The sequence below is a fragment of the Hemitrygon akajei genome, chromosome 3, assembly GCF_048418815.1.
Source record: "Hemitrygon akajei chromosome 3, sHemAka1.3, whole genome shotgun sequence".
NCBI classification, from domain to species: domain Eukaryota; kingdom Metazoa; phylum Chordata; class Chondrichthyes; order Myliobatiformes; family Dasyatidae; genus Hemitrygon; species Hemitrygon akajei.
The window spans coordinates 94,156,250-94,179,475 of NC_133126.1; the positions used below are offsets into that span (position 1 = coordinate 94,156,250).

Here is a 23,226-nt window from a genome sequence, read left to right on the forward strand (position 1 = left end):
GCTGACCCTCTGCACCTCTGATCCTCCGATGAGGACTGGCTCATGGACCTCCTCCTGTAGTTAATAATTAGCTCTTTGGTCTTGCTGACATTGAGTAAGAACTTGTTATGATGGCACTGCTCAGCCACATTTTCAATCTCCCTCCAATATTCTGATTCATCAATACTTTTGATTTGGCCTACAATGGTAGGATTCAATTTTATATTTATTTCAGAAACCTCCTTGGGTGGCACAATAGCATAATGGTTAGCGCAGTGTTTTACAGTACCAGAGACCCGGGTTCAATTACCGCCTCTGCCTGTAAGGAGCTTGTACATTCTCCCCGTAACTGTGTGGGTTTCCTCCAGATGCTCTGGTTTCTTCCCAATGTCCAAAGACGTACCAGTTTGTAGGATGTTTGGTCATTGTAAATTGTCCCATGTTTAGGCTAGCGTTAAATTGGGCGATTGCTGGGCAATGTGACCTATTCCGCATTGTATGTCAATAATTAATTAGTAAAGAAAATGTTACCACCAAATTTGTCTTTCCTTTCTTCTTTAACATTCTAGTAGAATCATTCCTCCCATGACACCATTCATGCTTCACTCTTTGATCATAAACAGTATTACTGTCCTTCTCATGCAAATGCTGGGAATATAACACCTTTGTTTCCAGAGTCTAGGTCTCTGAGCACTCCGGGTGAAGCACCAATTTACAGTTTAATACAGTACTTGCAACTTCAGTATTATCCCCTAGATTAGAAAAGACTAAAGACAAATGTGTGTGACTGCTTTGTGAAACCTCACTGTCAGTGTGCAAGCAGACTCAAAGCTACAGGGCTGTTTGATGCTGTAGTTCTCCATCCCACTCTCACTCATGACTTTTCTGGTCCTTGACTACAGTATTTCATTGAAGTACACTGGGAACAACACCGGACCTTTAGTCTAGGCATGATACAACTTCCCTGTTTCAAAATTGAGTTCAGAGGTTTTAGGGAATGCTTCCGCTTACACCAACTGAAAAGCTACCTGTTCCGATGAAAAGTCACGGACTGGAATTCTGCCTCTGTTTCTCTGTCTCCAGGTGCTACATTATTTTTTTAACTATTTCAACATCATTTGTTTTTATCTTAGCTTTCCAGCATCTTGATTTTGTAGTTTTAGCAGGTTTAATCACCCAGACCAGAACTGGTGAGATTAACAGATGCCATGTCATTTCAGCTTAGCTAACTTGGCTGAAAACACAAATTGAATTTTGTACTTTTTGTTTGCATGGTTAGTAAAACATGACTCTCAGAGTCAGAAAGGAAGACTGTATGGCAACAAGCCCTTTGATCCCACCAGCACCCATTTACATTGATCCTGCACTAATCATTCTCCCCTTATTCCCACACCATCTGAGCTGTGAGATGTCTTTTCACTCTGCTCCTTGGTGCGACACATATCAAATTTATGTCTATTAAAGGAGATACACGTAATTTAATACTTTTACCAAGTACTAATATTTAATGATTTGATTTCATCCTCTCTGACATCCTGTGATCATATAAGTGGTTTAAGGAATTGGAGCAACACATTTGTAACTAATTCAGATCTGGTGACAGGAATTGTGAGCTTAATAAAAACTGTGCAACAGTATCTGTCATCTTGTATCACTGAGCTCTAATACAGTTGTAGCTGACAGATCTCCCTTTTCCTCAAGATCCCTGGTGTATAACCAGTTTATAGTATTTTTTTAAATGAACCTTATTGTAAATTGTTCATATAGTATAGAAGCACACACAGCTTGAATTTTATCATAAACAATGTATTAACAATGGTTTGTAATATGGTTGTAACATTTTTTGTGAATTCTGCAAAATTCTTTATCAGTGGTTGAACATAATAATGCCTTCAGTTTAAAAAAAATAGGCATTGTTTGTGCTGAAATTTAACATTAAGAAGCCAGTTAAAAAGGTAAAGTAATAATAGAATAGTGGTCGAAGTGATTGATCTGTTCTGACTGGATAATCTCAGAAGTAAAATTGGTCCTTCCTAGTGGAATGGAAATTTGAGTTGGGTTTTTTTGAGGTTTTGGTGAAGAATGAGTTAAAGTCAGAGACATTTAATCCTAGACTAAAAGTGTGTCTTGAACTTTAACAATATACAGTATAGTTTATTGGAGCAGGCAGAATTGATGCTGTAATATATACTGACTAAAATGAGATTTTCAAGCAGTTGCCAAAATAACGGCAGTGTAAGACAAATATCAATGAAATTGTTATGTAAGGGAGAAATGCTTCTAACAAAATTTAAATATATATTTCTTTTTCCCTTGCAGAAAATAATATTTATGTTCATGATTTACTCACATTCCAACAAATTACAATGGTTGCAAAAGCTAAAGGTGCTAGTCTCTTCTCGTGTGATTTGAAGGTAAGAGGTAACAAGCTGCGAGTTGTACCTAGTATTATTACTGGAATAATAAATCTAAATATAATGGTCATGATGTCTACAATTTCATATTTTCCAATCAAGTCTCAACCTGTAGCACTGACTTAAAAAAAACACCAAGGGAACATTTGAATGCATGTTTCATGGCTGATAATTTCTACCATTTTCCCACCTTACAAATGCAGAGTTAGTTGAGAAAAGACATAATGTCCCTCCATCTCCTTCCCTTCTGTAGTATTCTACCTACCTCTTCTGATGCTGCTGCTTGTTCTGGGGTGTATTTGCCCTATCAGGTACCTTGTTCAAGTGTCCTTCCATTAATGAATCTCACCAGCCTTCCTTGGAGTTGAGAATGGATAGACTGAAAAAAGGACAGAAAGAAACCACAGTCAAATAGAAGCAGTGAAGGCAGGGAAATCAAGGCTTAGAGGCAAAAAGGGTCAGAGCATGAAAAAGATTAAAAATGATTTTTTAAAAATCTAACCTAAAGGCATTGTATCTTAATGTACAAAGCATTTGCAAAAAGATAAATGAACTAACAGCACGTGGGTGAATGGGTATGATTATGGAGATATAGTTGCAAAAGGAACAAAATCAGGAACTAAATATTTAGGGTTATTTGACTTTTTGAGAGGACAGGTGAAAAGGAAAAGATTATGGAGTGGCACTGTTAATGAAGGATTAGATAAATATAATTGTGAGAGGTAGTATGTGCTCAGAAGATACTGACTTTAGACTGAGGTTTCTACACAAAACCCAAGGGAAAGAAAATACAGGTTAGAGGAAGGTGGTACTACCCCCTCACACCAACCCCTGACATGTCGCCTTACTCCCCATACAGAGGCCACACTGTAGGAAAGAGTATAACTCAAATAATGAGGCCATGTAAAAAGAGCAGGAAGATAATCACAGGAGACTTTAATCTTCATGTAGATTGGATTAGTCAAATTGGAAAGAGGAGTTACAACAACATTCATAGTGTATTTGGGATTGTTTCTTGGAGTACAATGTTATGTAGATAAACCAGAGAACACACTAAATTAGATCTGATAAAGGATATAATTTTGTCCTCTATTTGAGAGATAGAAACTTGGGTTAGAAGCAAATGTGCTTAAATTAAATAAGGGGAATTACAGTGGAATGAAGATAGTGTTAGCTAAAGTGTACTGCACTGATAAATAAGGGAAGACAATAGACAAATAGTGGCAAACATTTAAAGAAGTAATTCATGGCACAGTGTATATGTGCATGTATGCTGCATAGATACACATCCTTCAGCCCAACCCCAACCAGTTCATGCCTACCACGTTGCCCACCCAGCTTATCCTGATCTCCTACATTTGACCAGGTCGCACCTGAACCATCCCCTCCATGTACCTTTCCAAGTGTTTCATAAATTATACTACTGTACCTCCCTCAACCTCTTCCTCTGGCAGCTCACTCCATATGCCCATCACCCTCCGAATGGAAAAGTGGCCCTCGAGTTCCTCAGCATTTTATGTGATTTGCTTTGGATTTGTAGCATCTACAGGATATTTTGTGATTACAAATTCCTCTTTCACAAGGATATGCTAATTCTGCTTAATTAGATTATGATTTCCCAAATGTATTAATATGGTTTCCTTAGTTATTGATTTAAATATTTTTTCTACAATAGACGTGCTGCTAATCAGCCTACAGATACCTGCTGCTTTGCCTCCCTTTAGAAGCAACATATCACATTGGCAGCTTTCCAATCCTCTGACACTTCTCTAGAATCATGGGATTTTTAAGGAATTCTAACAATGAATTCCACTATCTTAGCAGTCATTTATTTTTATATCCTGGGATGCAGGCTACATGGGTCTAGAGACTTAACAGTCTTTAGTTCAAGCTATGCCTCCCTTTTTGTTGGCTACATGGAACAGTCCATGTTCCAAGCTCCCCAACTCTCTCTGCACTACATTGACGACTACATTGATGCTGCTTCATGCACCCATGCTGTGCTTATCAATTTCAACTTCCACCCTGCCATTAAATTTACTTGGTCTATTTCTGACACCTCTTTTTCAATCTCTCTGCCTCCAACTCTGGAAGCAAACTGTCTACTGATTTTTTTTATTAATTTACCAATTCCTACGACTATCTTGACTATACCTCTTCCCACCCTGACTCCTGTAAAAATGCCATTCCCTTTGTTCAGTTCCTTCATCTATACCCATCCTGTTCCCAGGATGTGGCTTTCCTTTCCAGGATGCCAGAGATGTCGTCCTTCAAAGATTTGGGTTTCCCTTCCTCCACAATTGATACTACTCTCACCCGCATCAACTCCATTTCCTGGACATCTGCGCTCACCCCATCCTCCCACTGACTTAATAGGGATAGAGTTCCTCTTGTTCTCACTTACCACCCCATGAGACTCCACATCCAACCTGTCATTCACCATAATTTCCACCATCTTCAATAGGACCCTACCAGCAAACACATCTTTACCTTACCCTCCCCCCCCCTCACTTTCTGCAGTGATTGCTCTGTCCGTGACTCCCTTGTCCATTCACCCCTCTCCACTAAACCCCCATCTGGCACTTAGCCATGTAGCGAACAGAAGTGCTGCACCTGCCCATTCACCTCCAACCTCAGTTCCATTCAACGCCCCAGGCAGTCCTTCCAGGTGAAGCAATACTTCAGTTGCGAATTTGTTGGGGTCATCTACTGTATCCACTGCTCACGTTGTGGCTTCATCTACATTGGTGAGACCTGTTGCAGGTTGGGACACTATTTTGTCAAGCCCCTCCAGTCCACCTGATTTCCCAGTGGCCAACCATTTTAATTCCTATCCTCATTCCCGTTCTGACAAGAGGGACAGGGTACCTCTTGTCCTCACCTACCACACCACCACCAGGGACAGGGTTCCTCGTGTCCTCACCTATCACCCCACCAGCCATTTACAACTGAAATGAGAAAAAGTTCCTTCTCTGAAGGTTGAGAGTTTTTGGAAATTCCTGCCACTGATAGCTGAGAGGATGGTTGTACTTAAAGGCAGAGATTGATAGATTTCTGTCAGTATCGGGGAATGGAAGAGGGATGTCAGATTAGTCATGTTATTGAATGGTAAAATAACCTCCAGGTAAATTAGTTTATCTTTACACTGAACCACAGTGTAAAACATACCTTGCATACAGATCGATTCATTACAGCAGTGCATTGAGGTAGTACAGGTTAAACAATAAGAGTGCAGAATAAAGTTACAGTTGCGGATGAAATATACTGCAGATAGACAATATCATAACAAGGTAGAGTAAGGTTAAGAGTCCATCTTATTTTACTAGAGATCAAAGGGAACATGCCAAGTTTCTGTATCCCCTTCCTTGGTTCTAGCACCAATGTGGATGCTCCAGGACAGGCCATTGATGATGAGTTTATCTCCTAGGTATTTGAAACTCTTAACCCTCTCAACTTCAGCACCATTGACGTAATCAGGAGCGTGTGCACAACTCCCTTTCCTCAAGTCAATGACCAGCTCTTTTTGTTTTGCTGACATTGAAGAAAAGGTGGTTGTCATGGCACCAAGTCAATAAGCGCTCTCCTCCACGACCTGGATCAACACGTTGATGTCATGTGAAGGCTTGCGTGCTTCAAGGACTCCATCAAGTGATGCCAACTCAGGGCCACCCATATTGCAATAGCTGTGGATGAGATGCCAGACGAAGATCAGTCCAGCCTCTGCTCCCGAACAGATAGTCTCGCATCTCCCCTTCCCGGACCACACTTCAATTAAAAGTGTGCATGCCATACAAAACAACAACAAGTAGGCTCTCTATCTCCTTGCTCTACTCTGACCCATCATTATTTGAGGTATAGCCCACCATGGAGGTATCATCTGCAAACTTGTAGATGAAGTCTGGTCACACAGTCAATCTTGACTATATAGGGCAAAGAGCAGGTGGCTGAGATGTCTCTTTTGGGGCACCAGTGCTGAGGATAACCATGGCTGACTCACAGGTTGTGCTTTGTTGGTCAGGATGTTAATAATCCAGTTTCAAAAGAAAGTGAGTTTCAGGATGAACTTCCTTGGATTTATAGTATAAAAGATGAAGCTTTAATCAATGAACAATAGTCTAACATGGATGTCTGTACAGATGCTATGTAGATGTATGTGGGGTTAGGGAGAAGGCAGTGGCCTAGACCTGTATTGATGTTAGGTGAATTATAGTAGGTCAAGGAGACTGCATGACCTACTTTTGAGAGGATGATGATTGTGAGAGGGTGCATGTGGCAGCTAACATCCACATTCATGTTTTCCCCATTGAAGTCACTGACCAGATGTTTTTAATTCAAGTGTACTGGTACTCAATGGTTTGGACCACAAATGAGGCTTTGAAATTTGTACCACATATTCATTTTGCTCATCCCTGCATTCAGACCACAGGTTAAACGAGTCAAACTAGTTCCCAGGGTCCTGACCAGAAAGTGCCACCTCAGTGCTGCAGGACTGAGAGGAAGGACAGAGAATATTCAGGGAGGTGGTTAACTGTGATTATCACATCAACATTGATGAAAATGCAGGAACAGGGACTGGTTATATAGGAAAGTGCATTGAGAACGTTACCATGATTAAACACTACACTGCCAAGGCAAACCAGAAACCAAGCTGCCTGCAGAGGTTCATGCACTGCTTAGCGATCAGGACGTTGCCTTCAGATCGGAGGGGTCAAAATGACTGTAAGGTCAGAAAGAGTTGCACTCTCTTGTGTCATTAGGAAGGCAAAGCATGAGTACACTTAGAAAATCCATGGTCACTTTTGTGACACCAGGGACACCTGGCGCATGTGGCCAGCTCTACAAACCATAAGTCCACCCTGGGCATCAGTGACTGTCCCTCCCTTTCTGATGGGCTGAAAGCTTTCTATGTACAATTTGATGAATTGAATGATGTGACATCAAGGAAAGCCCCCTCTCTTCCTGAGGAACAGGCACCCAGTCTGGCCACAGCCAAGGTAAGGAGAACACTAGCCAGGGTAAACCCACACAAAGCTGCAAGACTGGACAACATACTTGGTCAGATGCTGAGGGACTATGCAGCCCAGCTAACAGAGGTCTTAAAGATAATTTTAATATCTTTCTGAAACAGTCCACTCTCCCTGCAAATTCCAAGGCAGCTACCATCATTCCAGTGCCCAAGAGAACAACGGTAACTGGTCCAAATAATTACTGCGCCATGGCACTGACTTCACCAATCATGAAGTGCTTTGAGCGGTTGGTAATGGATCGTATAAAATCCCATCTTCCAGCTACATTGGACCCTTTCTAGTTCACCGACTGCTCATACCGGTCCACTGATGATGCCATAGCCTTGGCCCTCCACTCCACCTGCCCCGCCTAGAAAACAATGCCTCATACACCAGGATGTTGTCCATCGACTTCAGCTTGGCATTTAACACTTTCATCCTTCAGAGGCTGGTGGGTAAAGTGTCCTTGTTGGGACTCACTACCCTTCTCTGCACTGAATCTTGAACTTCTTGACCCCAGACAGTCCAAGTTGGCACCAACATTTAAAACTCCATCACACTGAGCACAGGTGATCCCCAGGGTTGTGTGCTCGGTATACTGCTGACTCAGGTCTGCACTGCCAAATCCAGCTCACACCACTTCATCAAATTTGCTGATGATACTACAGTGGGTGGCCTCATCAACAACAATGATGAGTCAGCATACAGAGAAGAGGTAGAGAGATTTGACAAATGGTGCAGAAGCAACAAGCTGAGTCTCATCATGGACAAGACAAAGAAATAATAAGGGACTTCAGGAAGGCACAGTCAACCATTCTCCATTGCACATCAGTGGCAGTGCCATAGAGAGAGTGAAGAAGTCAATGTCCACATAATGGGCAATCTAACCTGGACTCACAACATCTCCTCAGTAGCCAAGAAGGCACAGCAGTGTCTACCTTTCTGAGAAGACTGAGGTGTGCAAGGCTCCCCGTCCCTGTTCTAACAACTTTCTACAGGAGCACCATCAAGAGTGTCCTGTGTGGTACAGAAGCTGCAGGGCATCAGACTGCCAAACCCTACAGAGGATAGTAAAAACTGCCAAGAGGATTATCGGAGATTCCCTCCCTCCACTCCCCCCCCCCCCATTGTGACATTTACCAGGAAAGTTCCAGACAAAGGGCCCAAAGCATTGTTAAAGATCTCCCACCATCCATCCCACAATCTCTTAGACCCACTACTGTCAGGAAGGAGGTACATAAGCATCAGGACTAGCACTACTAGGCTGTGAGGCTTATGAATGTCCTGCCACTTAATCCTTGTAGTCATAAATACATTGATTTTGGCCCCTTCACTTGGAGGGGTCGACTCCTTGATATGGATGTGTTTGTGGTTGCTAGATATGCCCGGTAATTCAGCCAGTGAGTCATTTTGGTGAAGATGACTCTTGACAGTGATGATTAAGTCAACTGTACTGTGCAACGTAGCTGATCCTAACAGATGTACATGTGGGTGTACATTTTGCCCTGCTTTCCTTTTCCATGACAAATTACTGATGTTGCTGCCACAGCAACAATGTTTGCAAATTCAGTCCAAGCTTGGGATCTTTCTCCTAACTAGGCTGTGTCTATTGATCCTTCCTTTAACCAGCAGAATAATTAGAGGGATTCTGGAATAGAGTTGCTCTGTATGTGATTAATTATATTCTACCTTCTACTGTTTATATTTGGAAAAAATCTAGTTGCAGTAGTCCTGTCATCAAATCTATAACAGCAAAATGTAAAATTGCTAATGTAAATTTGCATAATTGATGGTTATTTTAAAACTGGAATATTTTTATTCCTTTAGCGGTATATCAATATTATATATTATCCACTATATCAGAATCAGTTTTATTTTCAGTGACATGCAAAATTTGTTTTGTGGCAGCAGTACAATGCAAAAACAAAAGGAATAATAAGATAGTGTTCATTGGTCAGGGGCTATTCAGAAATCTGATGCGAAAGGAGAAAAGCTTTTATTGAATGGGTCTTCAGGCTCCTGGACTAACTCCCCAACTATGGTAAAGAGAAGAGGGCACACCCCAGTTGAAAGTGATGGATGCCACATTCTTGAGGCACCAGCTCTTGAAGATGTCCTCAATAATGGGGAGGATTTTTGGCTATAATGGAGCTAGCTAAATCTTACAATCCTCTACTGTTCCTTGCGAGTTTGTGCACTGCAGCTTCCAGACCAGGCAATGATGCAACCAGTCGGAATGCCCTCCATTGTACATCTGTAGAAATTTGTAAGTGACATACCAAATCTTCTCAAATTCCAGACTCATAACAAAGTAGTGATGCTGATGTGCCTTCTTCATGATGGAATTACTGTAATGTGTTGTATATTTTGATCCAGAGAAAGATATATTAAACAATCCTTACCAAGTTGTGACACAGCCTTTTAAAATGGTCCCACCATATTTCCATAGAAATTTACAAGAGTCTTTGGAAGTAGAAGAAGTAGAGCTGCTGGCATGTCTTTCTCATGATTATATCAATATGTTGTATGTTTTAATCCAGAGAAACTAATTGGTAACAAGCATCCTATATTTTCAGCGAACTGATGGTGATGAGCCAATTCTCAGTATGTGTGTAGCTGTGAAGAAGAAACTGCAACTCTACTACTGGCGTGGTCGAGAGTTCCAAGAAGCACAGGTGAGGATATCTCAGTTGAGGCAAATTCCAGCAAGATAATCTAAAATCAAGATGGGTATTAACATGGGTTTCTCTCATTTCCAGTAATTTCTATCCCCTTCCTCCCTCCTCCTTTATCCGTTATTTCATTCTGGTTACCCTTTCTCTTTCCCTCCCCTGCCCATCACTTCTTTTCTCTTTCTTCCATGATCCACTTTTCTCTCCTGTTAGGTTCTTTCTTTACCCCCTTATCTCTTCCACCTAACCTCTCTTCCAGCTTCTTTCTTCAACCACTCCTCCTTCACCCATGCACCTTCCCCCTCACCTTGTCTCGCCTATCACCTGCCAACTTGTACTTTTTCCCTACCCGCCCCCAACCCCAGCCTTCATACTGTGGTTTCTGCTCCTTCCTTTCCAGTACCAGTGAAGATCTCAGCCCCTCCATAGATGCTGCCTGTCTTATGAGTTCTTCCAGTATTTGTATGTATCTTGCTCTAAATGCAGCAAGCTTCTATGATCTAGAAGACCAGAATCAGATGTATTATCATTGACTGAGGTGATGTGAAATTTGTTGTTTTGTGACAGCAGTGCAGTGCAAAGATGTTAAATTAGTTAAAATTACAAAACTATAAAGTGGAAAAAGGGAAAGGAATAATGAGGGTTCATCGGTTCATGGACTATTCAGACAGAGGGGAAGAAGCTGTTTATGATTTACTGAGTATATGTCTTCAGGCTCCTGAAAGCAAGCATGCAGGTACAGCAGGCAGTGAAGAAAGCTAATGGCATGCTGGCCTTTATAACAAGAGCAATTGAGTATAGGAGTAAAGAGGTCCTTCTGCAGCTGTACAGGGCCCTGGTGAGACCCCACCTGGAGTATTGTGTGCAGTTTTGGTCTCCAGATTTGCTATTGAGGGAGTGCAGCGTAGGTTCACAAGGTTAATTCCCGGAATGGCGGGACTGTCATATGTTGAAAGATTGGAGCGACTGGGCTTGTATACACTGGAATTTAGAAGGATGAGAGGGGATCTGATTGAAACATATAAGATTATTAAGGGATTGGACACACTGGAGGCAGGAAGCATGTTCCCGCTGATGGGTGAGTCCAGAACTGGAGGCCACAGTTTAAGAATAAGGGGTAGGCCATTTAGAACAGAGATGCGGAAAAACTTTTTCACCCAGAGAGTGGTGGATATGTGGAATGCTCTGCCCCAGAAGGCAGTGGAGGCCAAGTCTCTGGATGAATTCAAGAGAGAGTTAGATAGAGCTCTTATAGATAGCGGGGTCAAGGGATATGGGGAGAGAGCAGGAACGGGGTACTGATTGTGTATGATCAGCCATGATCACAGTGAATGGCGGTGCTGACTAGAAGGGCGAATGGCCTACTCCTGCACCTACTGTCTATTGTCTCAGTATACTTTTATTTTAAATGAATTACATTGAAGACATGTTTTGTTATTGCAGGCAGATTTCAGTGTTCCCGATGTTCCCAAATCCATGGCCTGGTGTGAGAACTCCATTTGCGTGGGCTTTAAAAGAGATTATTATCTTATCAGGGTACGTAAGATATAGGTCACTGATTATCAGAATTGCAGTTTTTGATAGAAAATTAGTACAGTACATTTGTAACTTGATTGTAGAAATTCTTTTAATATGCAGTTGATAGCCTTGTGTGAATGATGAGACATTAAACTGAGCATGGACAGTAAGAGCTAATGTGCATTCCACAATGACTTTGCTTTATCAGTAGCCCAACAATAATATTTTAACGATCTCTGAAGGTCAGAATTAAAGGAACAGATGTAATGAAATTGCTAATCAAAATGTTGGGTGGTGCGGTGGATATAGCGTCTCTACCAAAGGAGGTGTAAGGCCACCCTTGGGCAAGGTGTAGCACCTGCTTAGCACCTCCCCCCCCCGCCCAATCAGGGACATCTGAAGCCATGGGAGCAGGTGATAGGTGGTCGTATGAGCAGCTGGTGCATATCACAAGCCCTGGTTATGCAACCATTGATGTCGGGCAATCTCTGAAGTGTATGGATAATGGCTGGGGTCACCCATCTTGTAACGACGCTGTCCAAAAATTTGCCAGGAACTGTGATGGTCAGGATAGATGAAAGAGCATGATTGCCTACATCATATGACATGGCACTTAACGATAATGGCTAGAATATTTATCCAGTAAATGGAGAGGCAGGTGCTCAGATTGCCAAGTTATCTGTTATTGTATGAGATTATGGTATAACGTTATAGGAAGTGGGAAACTTGTTATTTTTTTATGTATGTTTGTCAGCCTTTGTTCAGTTTAAAGCCATCTACAAAAGCTCAGTTTAAAGGTAAAGTGTTACATACATATATATCATTGTTCTTCCATCCCAATTTCTAAAATACTTTTAATATGCTCATATTCATCTAGTCCTGAGTGCCAGAGATTTCAAAAACCATCACAGCCAGCTGATAGCACACTAAAAAGTAATCTTTGGCTGAGGGTAATATATGGTTGTTCTTCTTCATGCCCCTATTCTGAGCTAAATAAATAAACAGCAGATGAATATGATTTTCAATTTAAGAAATGCCCTCATATCCTTCCCACAATCTCTTTGACCACCTACCGTCGGGCAGAAGCATTAGAACCAGCACTGTCAGGCTGAGTAACAGCTTCTTCCCCCTGGCTGGAAGACTTCTTAACAACCTGCTGCCACCCAGCACACATGAACACCCTGTCTGAATGCCCTGGCACTCCCCAACTCAAAGGCATGCTCTTACCCGGTACTGGTTACTTTCCAGCATTTATTGCTGCTGTTTCATATACATGACTGCTGTTTTATTGTGATAGTGCCAGCAACATTTCATAAGCATGCACCTTGCACTTTATGTCAACCTGTCAATCTTCAGGCCATGTCACTTGGGGACTTGTGCTAATATTATTTTGTGACTCTGCGTGCTGGATTGTAACTATATGTGCTGTGTGTGACTACATGGACTGTGTTTTGCACTTTGGCCCCAGAAGAACAATGTTTCATTTAGCTGTTTACTAGACAACTGGGTGACCCGTTGGGGCACCCTTTGAGAGAAAGGTAGTGCAGTCGGATGTGATGTGCTTTGGAAATTAAAGAAGAAAAACTCAGTTTATTAAAGAATAAAGACACATAGCAAGGCAAATATAGCTCCTCCTTGTATAATGAAGGACACTTTTTATGAAACCATTTCTGGTTGATCTGCCACCCTTCAAGAATACTCTAACGTTTTCATTTCTTTTTCCCCGGCTTAAAGCCACATACAGCTGACCATTCTGGAATGCTGGTTTGTCCAGATAAATCACCACATTCTCCATGGTTTGGCCTTGCGCGTTATGTATAGTCATAGTAAAGCATGACTGTATCGGGAACTGGTTCCACTGAAATGGGACATCTTCTCCTTCTGATAAATTGAGAGTAATTCTTGGGATCGTGACAATGTCATTATTGAACACACCAGTGTTTATCTTTGCTACGATGAGATTGTCGTGCATTTCTTCCACCATCATTTGCGTTCCATTGCAAAGCCTTGGTGGATCCAAGTTCCTCATTGAACTGATGGGAGATCCCCTCTTCAATTCCAGTTTATGTGGCGGCAATCCAGAGAGTTCAACCGAATCAAGGAACTCTGTTGGAAAATGAGTGGCGTTAGCTCCTTCACTTTCGGCATTGAAGGAACAGTATTCTTTCATGATTCCAGGGAAGCATCTAATGCATGTGAAGTTTATTTTTTTTGCATCATTTCATTGAGAGGAACCAAGATAGAATTCTTCGAGAACAGTTCTGCAGGATTGTCGAATGTCAGGTAGATAAAATCAATGCATTCTTCTATAGTTTTTGCTGGCAGACTCATATCTTCAGGTAATTCGATTTCATCACTTTCATTTTTCTCAATATTGTCTTCTCCAACATCCAATAAGATCTCAGAATATCGTCCTTCTCCCTCATTCAATCACGTCTCTCTTCAATTGAAACTTGATGAAGCTTCTCCATAAGTAAGATTTTTTAATGCATGAATTCTCCACATCAGCATCATTTCTGCATTTCACAACTGGTCGAAGCTGACGGAAGTCGCCACAGCAAATGGTTAAAATACTCCCGAAGGCCTCATTCTTGCCGCATACATCACAAAGAGTCCAGTCCACGGCTTCAAAGCTCTCCCTCTTAATCATGGGGCACTCATCCTGACAACAAGCCTCGCATTTTGGAGTGAATTTGCAGTATTGGTGTTTTTATCAATGTTACAAAGGGCATCTTCATTGACTTTGAGGGGTTTTTTGAATCTTGAATGTGCTGTCCTACCACCAGGCATCAATGTTGCTGCAATACCTGATGATGCTACTACAATAGCAACACCTCCATCTCCCCTAACTTTAGCGAGGATCATGCTGATGATAAATGTCTTGCCCGTTCCTCTTGGTGCATCAATGAAAATCATTGAAGAGAGATTCCTTTCCAAGCAGTTGCACACATATTCATATATAGTCGGCCCTCCTTATGCGCGGATTCAACCAACCGCAGATCGGGAAAACCCGGAAGTTCTCTCTCCAGCATTCGTTGCTTGAGCATATACATACTATTTTTCTTGTCCTTGTTCTCTAAACAATACAGTATGACAACTATTTACATACCATTTACATTGTATTAGGTATTTTAAGTAATCTAGAAATGACTTGAAAGTACAGGCAGTCCCCGGGTTATGAATGAGTTCCATTCCTGAGTCCGTCTTTTAAGTCGGATTTGAAGTTGGAACAGGTACATCTGGTATTATTTAGCATCAGTTAGTCAAATGTTTTTCTTAGTATATAGTATATATTTTACCTTTCTATGCATATAAAACAGTTAAGAAACATACGTATTTCAATAATTTAACCACTGCGTTGCTTAGTAATAATTGTAGCTTTCATCGGGGCAGGGCCTTTCACATTCTCCATTAAAATTGTTCCGTTCGTTGACCGACTGTAGCCTAATGCTTTTCCAATGACCGATGGCGTTTCACCTCTTTCCGATCGCTTTATTACTTCCACCTTATTTTCATTCGCGATCGTGATTATTTTCGTGAACAGAAACACTGCGGATTCAGAGCTGCACCGCCAAGTCCTAATGTCCACCGCATGGAGACGTTAAATAAAGTCCGGGGTTCCACTGGGTCCTAAAGACCACCGCACTGATACATATTAAATAAAGGACTTGAGCATCCGCAAATTTTGGTATCCGCAGGGGGTCCTGGAACTAATCCCCCGCGGATAAGGAGGGCCGACTGTACTTCTCTTTGCTCATTATTCAATAGGGGCTCCTTCTGTGAAACAAATTCCTGCTGTTCCTCTCTGCTGTATTGCAGTTCACGCAGTAATTCCAGATTGCCTGCACTTTCAGTAATTGTACCGTTTTTTGGTGTTGGCAAGTTATATTCTTCAAGTGTTTTGCCCAAGTTCTCAAATTTCTCTTGGAAATACAGAAGAGCTTGTCCATGATGCCTCTCATCGATCATGATATTAGGATCACTAATAGTTCTTCTGTCCATTTGTAAGAAATCTTCAGACATTGCATTCTTGAACTGGTTCCATAATTGCTGTGGATTGTTGATTTTAGTGTTTGTTAGCAAGACAATAAACAAATCTCTCATTGCTCTGGGCATTCTTCTTCTCTCTGCAGATATCTTTGAATGATGGAAGGATATCTCCATCATGTGTTTTCAATGATTTGAAAGATACCGGTCCCTTTATGTGATGAAGAAGAAGCCTCAAATAGTAGAGGTCACCACTTTGTGGAGAAACGGTATACTCTTGACCCAGAACATTTGCTTCAAAAATCCCGGAGTACTCCTCCACTCTTTTCCCCCCATTCTCCTTCTTTCTCATCTCTTATTAGTCCAAGTGTAGAATCTGGGAATTTCCACATAGTACAGGGTTCTTGCAAATGGATCGCAAGTGCAAAGATCCATGAATTCCGTTAAAGTGGTTCTTGCCATATCATTATCCAGTTGCACAGCAGCATTATCTCAAAAGAATACTTGATGCTGTTGGGGAAGGTGCACTTGAAGACAAACAACGGCTGGTTCCCTCTCGTGAACTGGAAATCCAAGTATCGATCTGACAGCTTCAAAGGGCCTGATATATCTGTCTGTCAAATACTGTGTGATTTCGTATTCTCTATTCACTGCAAAAATTGCCCGATCCCTCAAAGGTGGAATTGGCTCTGTGAGCATCGTGAGACGCTGCTGAGGCTGGCTGTGCATCTGGTGTCGCGTCCCTATTTCCATGATGGCGGATCAGCTCTCAGGTTAAAACGGGACAGTTGATTTTGGTGAATGAACAATTTTATACAAGTTTGTAACCCTGAATTTTGCCTGCATTCTGTAAGTTAGCGCATTTTAAGTCGATTTAACCAAAAATAGTGCCGCTGTAATGCACCGTTTGCACTAATTGAAGGTCACAAGCAGACAGACAGAGCATGATAGTTTTAGTATTATATAGATGTGTATGGTTGAATGACAATAAACTTCAAAGTTCAAGATAGGAGCACAGTTAAAAGAATGAATATTTCTTCAAAGCATACTAGTGCTCTAAGATTAATCCACATTGCCATGAATACTTGTAGGTGATTCTTTCTGCCCATGTCTTCATTTGCTTGTTCTTCTGTCCAAGTTATATAGAAGTACAGCATGTAACAAGCCATTCAACCCAACTCATCCATCCTGCCCACCAAGTTTACCTATGTCTGGTCCATATTCCCCAAACCTCTTCTATCCATGTACTTATCCAAATCACTTTTAAATGCTGTTATTTTAGCCATTTCCTCTGGCAGCTCATTCCATAAATGCACCACCCTCTGTGAAGAAGATACTGTAAGTCTCTTTCAAATCTTTCACCTTGAACCTATGCCCTCTAATTTTTAGCTTCCCTTCCATGAGAAAATGCCTGTATGTAATCACCTTCTCTACACCTGTTATGATTTTATACACCTCAATAAGGTCACTCTTCGATCTCCTACATCCCAAGGAATAAAGTCACAGACTGCTCAACCTCTCCCTATAGTCCTCATCAAGGGATCAGAAATGGAAAGGATGAGCAATTTCAAGTTCTTGGGTGCCAGCATCTCTGAAGATCTATCCTGGGCCTAACATATTGATGCAGTTACAAAGAAGGCATGAGTTTTAGGAAATTTGGTATGTCAAGAAAGACACTTGCAAATTTCTACGTATGTACCATGGAGAGCATTCTAACTGGCTACATTGCCGCCTGGAATGGCATGGGAGGCACTGCACAGGATTGAAATTACTGGTGCAAGTTAGCTCCATCATAGGCACTAGCCTCCCTCGCATCGAGGACATCTTCAAGGAGTGATGCCTCAAAAAATCGGCATCAATCATTAAGAACCCCATCTTGCAGGACATGCCCTCTTCTCATTATTACCATGAGGGAGGAGGTACAGGACTTGAAGGCACACACTCCACGATTCAGGAATGTCATCTTCCCCTCTGCCATGACTGATTTAAGGCCAGCATGCCAAACAGCTTTTTCACCATGCTGTGTACCTGACACCGCTTTCAACATACTTGTACTCTTGGGTCCCACTGTTCCATAACATTTCCTAGGGCCCAACCATTCATCATATCAGTCCTATCCTGGTTTGACTTCCTGAAAAAGCAACACCTGACACTTTTCTGAATTGATAGTATTTGCCAATCCTTGACCCACCTGATCAAGATTCCTTCCCCCCCCCACTCCATAATTTTTGATAAGCTTCTTTCACTGTCTGCAATACCACCTATTGTAGTAATATCTGTAAACTTATAAACCAGGGCTTGTATATTCACATCCGGATTGTTTATATAAATAATGAACAATAATGGTCCCAGGACTGACCCCTGTGGTACACCACCAGTATCAGGCCTCCAACCTGAGAAGCAACCTTCTAATGTCACTCACATGCTCCAGCCAGTTGCAGGTTCAAAGGTTCAGTGTTTTTCTAATTTGTGGCAGGTGATATAATAACATTTAGTTCTCTGTCAGCACAGTAACCTAAGCGTAACATGTGCACTCAGTTTAGGGCGTTGCATGAATTCTTCATGTCACTACTTACTAGTCCACCAATAAAGGATATCAGAAGTGTTGCTGTTAGTATGCCCGGACCATAGATCAGTAAGTGATTCAAGTAGAGGTTGTTATCGTGTAGTTCCAAACTTGCTAGCAAAGATTTCATGAGAGGACGGATATGAAGGATGGGCTTGTTATCATATAAAGTATTGCCAGAACTTCTGGTATTTCCTATCCCTTAGTTATACGCGCACACACAGACAATCAAACAGGCACGCACGCACACACGCAAATTATGTTTCACTATTATGGACAGAAATGGGCAATAGTATATAATTTGAAAATATTTTACAGTCTCTATGAGAATGTACAGTAAGTACTAAGTCCATTTTCATTATTAATATGAATGAAGACTTTCAAACAAGTGAAGATTATATTTTTGTGGGATAATCTGATTTTGAATCAATAACGTACAGTTTTTGTTTCTTTTCAAACAGTTAGATGGAAAAGGTTCAATCAAGGAACTTTTTCCAACCGGGAAACAACTGGAGCCTCTCGTAACTCCCTTGGAGGACCAAAAGGTGGCAGTTGGACAAGATGACTTAACAGTGGTTCTGAACAAAGATGGAATCTGCACTCAGAAATGTGCCCTGAACTGGACTGATATCCCTCTTGCTATGGGTATATAAAATTTAAATTATTCCTTGTTTTTAATCTTTTCTATTGATATTTTCACAGGATTCCTATAAATGTTAGTATTTGGAGAACTGAACTGAACATTCAGTGCAAACTGTAGCACCAGATTTGTACCTCAAGGAGAATTTGAAAAGCTTAATGATATTTGTTGGTTTTCTTTCCTAAATAAATGTGGAAGCAAGATTTCCATCCCCTCCCCTCACTCTTGTTATTTTCTGAATATTCTTATCTGCAAAGACAAAGAAGCAAAAGATCTTAAAGTGACAAGAGGAAATATTTTTTGCATAGCAAGTAATTATGGTATGGATTTGGTGCATAGTTTATCTTCTTAAAAGGTAATGAATCCAAAAGTAGACAATAGTAGTCATTACACTTGCCCATCATTTTTGTTCCTGATTATTGTTGTTGAAACTTTCTCCGCAACTAGTTGAACTCAGTACAATATCATGGACTGAAGGGCCTGTTCTTGTGCTGAACTCTTCTACGTTCTACTCAGGTTAAGGTAGTTACTCTGTAGTTACTGCACAATTATTTATTCAGCCTTTTTTCAGATGAACATCCCTCTGAATCTGCAATTATCTTCCCATGCTAGTGTAAGGTGCTTTCTGAGCAAGTGATTTATCCAGTAAGTGAAGCTAGTCTTCTAGTATGTTCTCATTATTATATTTTAGCCCACCCGGAATCTCAACTATATCTCCTGCTGCTAACACTCCAGCATGGTCATTTTCATTGATCTTTCTGGATATTTCACGTTGATATTTGGCCTGGTATATTTCCCAGAACCAGTTCCAGTAATACCATCTTTCTCATTGGGTTATAGTAACTACAGATAAACTGAGTTCTCTTGGAATACACTTCAGAAACTCCTCTTCAAACCTTTACCTCTTTCCCTATCCTCTCCTAGCTTCTGGGCAACACAGACAAAATGCAGGAGGAACTCAGTAGGTCAGGCAGCATTTATGGAAAGGAATAAACTGTCGACGTTTCAGGTCAAGAACCTTATCAGGGCTGGAATCAGTCTTTTTATTGTTGCCAGGTGTAGCCCATCGACTTGGTTTTCTTCATCCCCCAGGGATGAGGTCTGGAGATTTCTGTAGCTTTGGGTTTTTAACAGGATGGGCTTGCTAGCCTCATGCCCAACCCTCCTCCTTTCGCAGCTGGGCGGGGGAATCTCCATGGCTGTGTTACAATGTTTATATACATTTCTTCAATTTCCCTGTAGATTTGCTGTTCATTATCCTTCTGAATAATTGGTGGTCTTTAGAATTAACTGGAATTATGAAGGCACCATTAGTACTCTCTCTCCAACACACAGTATACCCTTTTCTTAAAATGCACATCAACAACCCCTCCCCTGCCATCCTTCTTTCTTTCCTACTGGTTCCTGTTCTGTTAAAGTGCTGTACACTTGACCTTCATGGGGTTCCACATTGCACTGGAATCAGAAACAGGTTTAATATCACCGGTATATGCCGTGAAACTTGTTAACTTAGCAGCAGCAGTATAATGCAATACATGATAAGATGGATGGATGGATAAATCTTTACAGTAAGTGTATATATGTATATTAAATTAAAAATGGTGCAAAAACAAATAATATAAAAACAAAAAGTAAGTGGGGTAGTGTTCATGGGTTTAATGTCCACTTAGGAAGAAGCTGTTCCTGAATCACTAAGTGTGTGCCTTCAGGCTTCTGTACTTCCTTCCTGACAGTAACAGTGAGTGATGGGAGTCCTTGATAATGAATGCTGACTTTCTGAGGCACCGCTCCTTGAAGATGTCTTGGATACTATGGAGGCTAGTACCCAAGATAGAGCTGACTAATTTTACAACTTTCTGTAGTTTCTTTTGATCCTGTGCAGTAGCCACCCCTGTCCTCATACCTGACAGTGATGCGGTCTGTCAGAATGCTCTCCACAGGGCATCTGTAGAAGTTTTCAAGTGTTTTAGGTGACAAACCAAATCTCCTCAAATTCCTAATGAAACATAGCCATTGTCTTGCTTTCTTTATAGTTTCATCGATATGTTGGGACCAGGTTAGATCCTCAGAGGTATTGACACCCAGGAACTTGAAATTGCTCACTCTCTCCACTTCTGATCCCTCTGAGGATTGGTTCGTGCTCCTTCGTCTTACCCATCCTGAAGTCCACAATCAGCTCTTTGGTCTTACTGACATTGAGTGCAAGGTTGTTGCTGTGACACCACTCAACTTGCTGATATTCTCTCTCCTGTACACCCTCTTGTCTCCATCTGAGATTCTGCCAACAGTGGTTGTATCATCAGCAAATTTGTAGATGGCATTTGAGCTATACCTAGCCGCACAGCCAGGGATACAGAGAAAGTAAAGCAGTGGGCAAGCCCACATCGTTAAGGTACACCAATGTTGATCATCAGTGAGGAGGAGATATTACCAATCCACACTTCTAAATCCTTCCCTCTTGCACTATCCTTCCAGCCATAATTTGGTGTATTTCTGGAGTCATACAGTACAGAAATAGGTCCATTGATCTTTCATATTTATGTCAACTATGGTAATCCTCTTTCATGTGCTTTCTGGATGCCCTGATGCATGGATTTAGAGTCAACTTGACTTCCTGATGACTGATCGCTTGCCTTTCATTCTATATGATTACTTGACAATTGAGCTTAATTCTATATTTGCCAGGTCTTGATATGTGCTGTCTAAGTAGAAATCAATGAATAGTTTTATTCCCTTCCAGTCTACGTCACAAATGACATTGCCAAACTGTAGAATAGCAGATGATCAGCTGTAGGTAGGTAATTCAGAATTATCCACAAATTAATATTGAATCCACTGTGGAGATCTGTGATTTGCTTGAAGAATACTTAGCAGAGTGGATGATGAAAAATGGGTCATATCAGCACTGTAATGGAATTTCCAAAATTTCTCAGTGAAAAGTGTTTCTCATGACTCATATCCACTTAATTTATTTATATTTCCAATAGAACACCAGTCTCCTTATATCATAGCAGTGCTGCCACGATATGTAGAGATTCGTACCTTTGAGCCACGGCTGCTGGTACAGAGTGTGGAGCTGCAAAGGCCCCGGTTTATCACATCTGGAGGGTAAGTGTGCACTATCCTTTCATTCCAAATCAGATGCAGATTACAAAGCAAGGAGGGTATCAGCGGGAGTTTAATCTTTGCGAGATAGGCATTATAACTTGGCCAGGACTTGCAGCATCTCAGTTAGAAAGTACTCTAATGTCTCATTCCAGACTATTAACAGTGCAGATGGATTAGTTTGAAATGTAGGGATACACACTATAAGAAGGATATTACCCAGTATTTTCTTTAGTGGTCTTGAGGATAAACCCATGAAAAACTAGAGATATTGAAAGTATTTTAAGTCTGCCATTGGTTCATATTTAAACTACTACTGAAGGAAGTATCCTTGCTGTTGTATGTGGCTCTCTCTGTTACTACAGCATTTTCAAGGTATTATAGGAATTGGTGTTTTTAATTTACCTCGCCCATTGTGTTATCATATAACAAAATAGTATAAAATGGAATAATTCTGTGGATGAATTTCCATTAAATCTTTCAAAAGACTTATCTTCTCTGTTCCTCTGCCATATTTCTGTTTTCCTTATTAAAGTATTTGTCCAATTTCCTTTTATATCTATTTCCATCATAACTTTGGGATCTACTTTACAATCCAAGCTATTAACATCGTCTCCACCAGTCATTGTCACAAACGTTGCAAAATTTCTCTAATCTATCTTTTAGCCTTTCGCCACAGAGGAGACCTATCCAATAATCTAATAACATTCCAATAGTCACTAATCAATCCAAATAAATGTAATCTATCATCACTGGTAAATCTCTTTTATATCTAATCAAAAACCTTCAGTCGAATGCTATCATTATTCTAAAATGAATGAATGAACTACTAGCCTAATTTGTATAATCTATATCCATTTATGAAGCTCAGAATCCAAACATGGAGCATTAGATGTGTATTGATGATGATTCTTTTGGCCAAATGAATCATCTTACAGTCTCCTACACTGAATTTCAATTGCCATTTGCTTTCCTGCCCCATCACTCTGCATTAAAGCAAACTGCTACCTTTCCTGTTCTGAACAATACTTCAGCATTTTGCTGTCTGCAAACATTGGAATTATGTCCTATACCTTTGGTCTAAATGTAAATTGATAGATTGATCTATTATTGTCTCATAAATGAGGTACAGTGGAAAAAATGTTTTACATGCCATCCAAACATATCACTTTATCACATTAGTACTTTGATAGTATAACAGAAAAGGATAACAGAATGCAGAATAAGTTGTTACAAAGAAAATACAATGCATATAGACAATAAGGTGCAAGGTACATATATTGCAAGGTCAAGGGACCATCTTATTCTACAAGGGAAATGTTCAATAATCATATAACAG

General features: G+C 40.8%; 1 protein-coding gene across 1 annotated transcript in view; it reads left to right on the forward strand.

Annotated features, from left to right (window-relative positions):
* Positions 1 to 23,226, forward strand: part of vps39 (VPS39 subunit of HOPS complex) — a 123,256-nt gene that overhangs the window by 40,619 nt on the left and 59,411 nt on the right. The window contains exons 5-9 of the mRNA XM_073040368.1: positions 2,299 to 2,393; positions 9,976 to 10,074; positions 11,515 to 11,607; positions 18,604 to 18,787; positions 21,770 to 21,890. Coding sequence (XP_072896469.1) covers positions 2,299 to 2,393; positions 9,976 to 10,074; positions 11,515 to 11,607; positions 18,604 to 18,787; positions 21,770 to 21,890 — 592 coding nt within the window. The remainder of the gene's footprint in view (positions 1 to 2,298; positions 2,394 to 9,975; positions 10,075 to 11,514; positions 11,608 to 18,603; positions 18,788 to 21,769; positions 21,891 to 23,226) is intronic.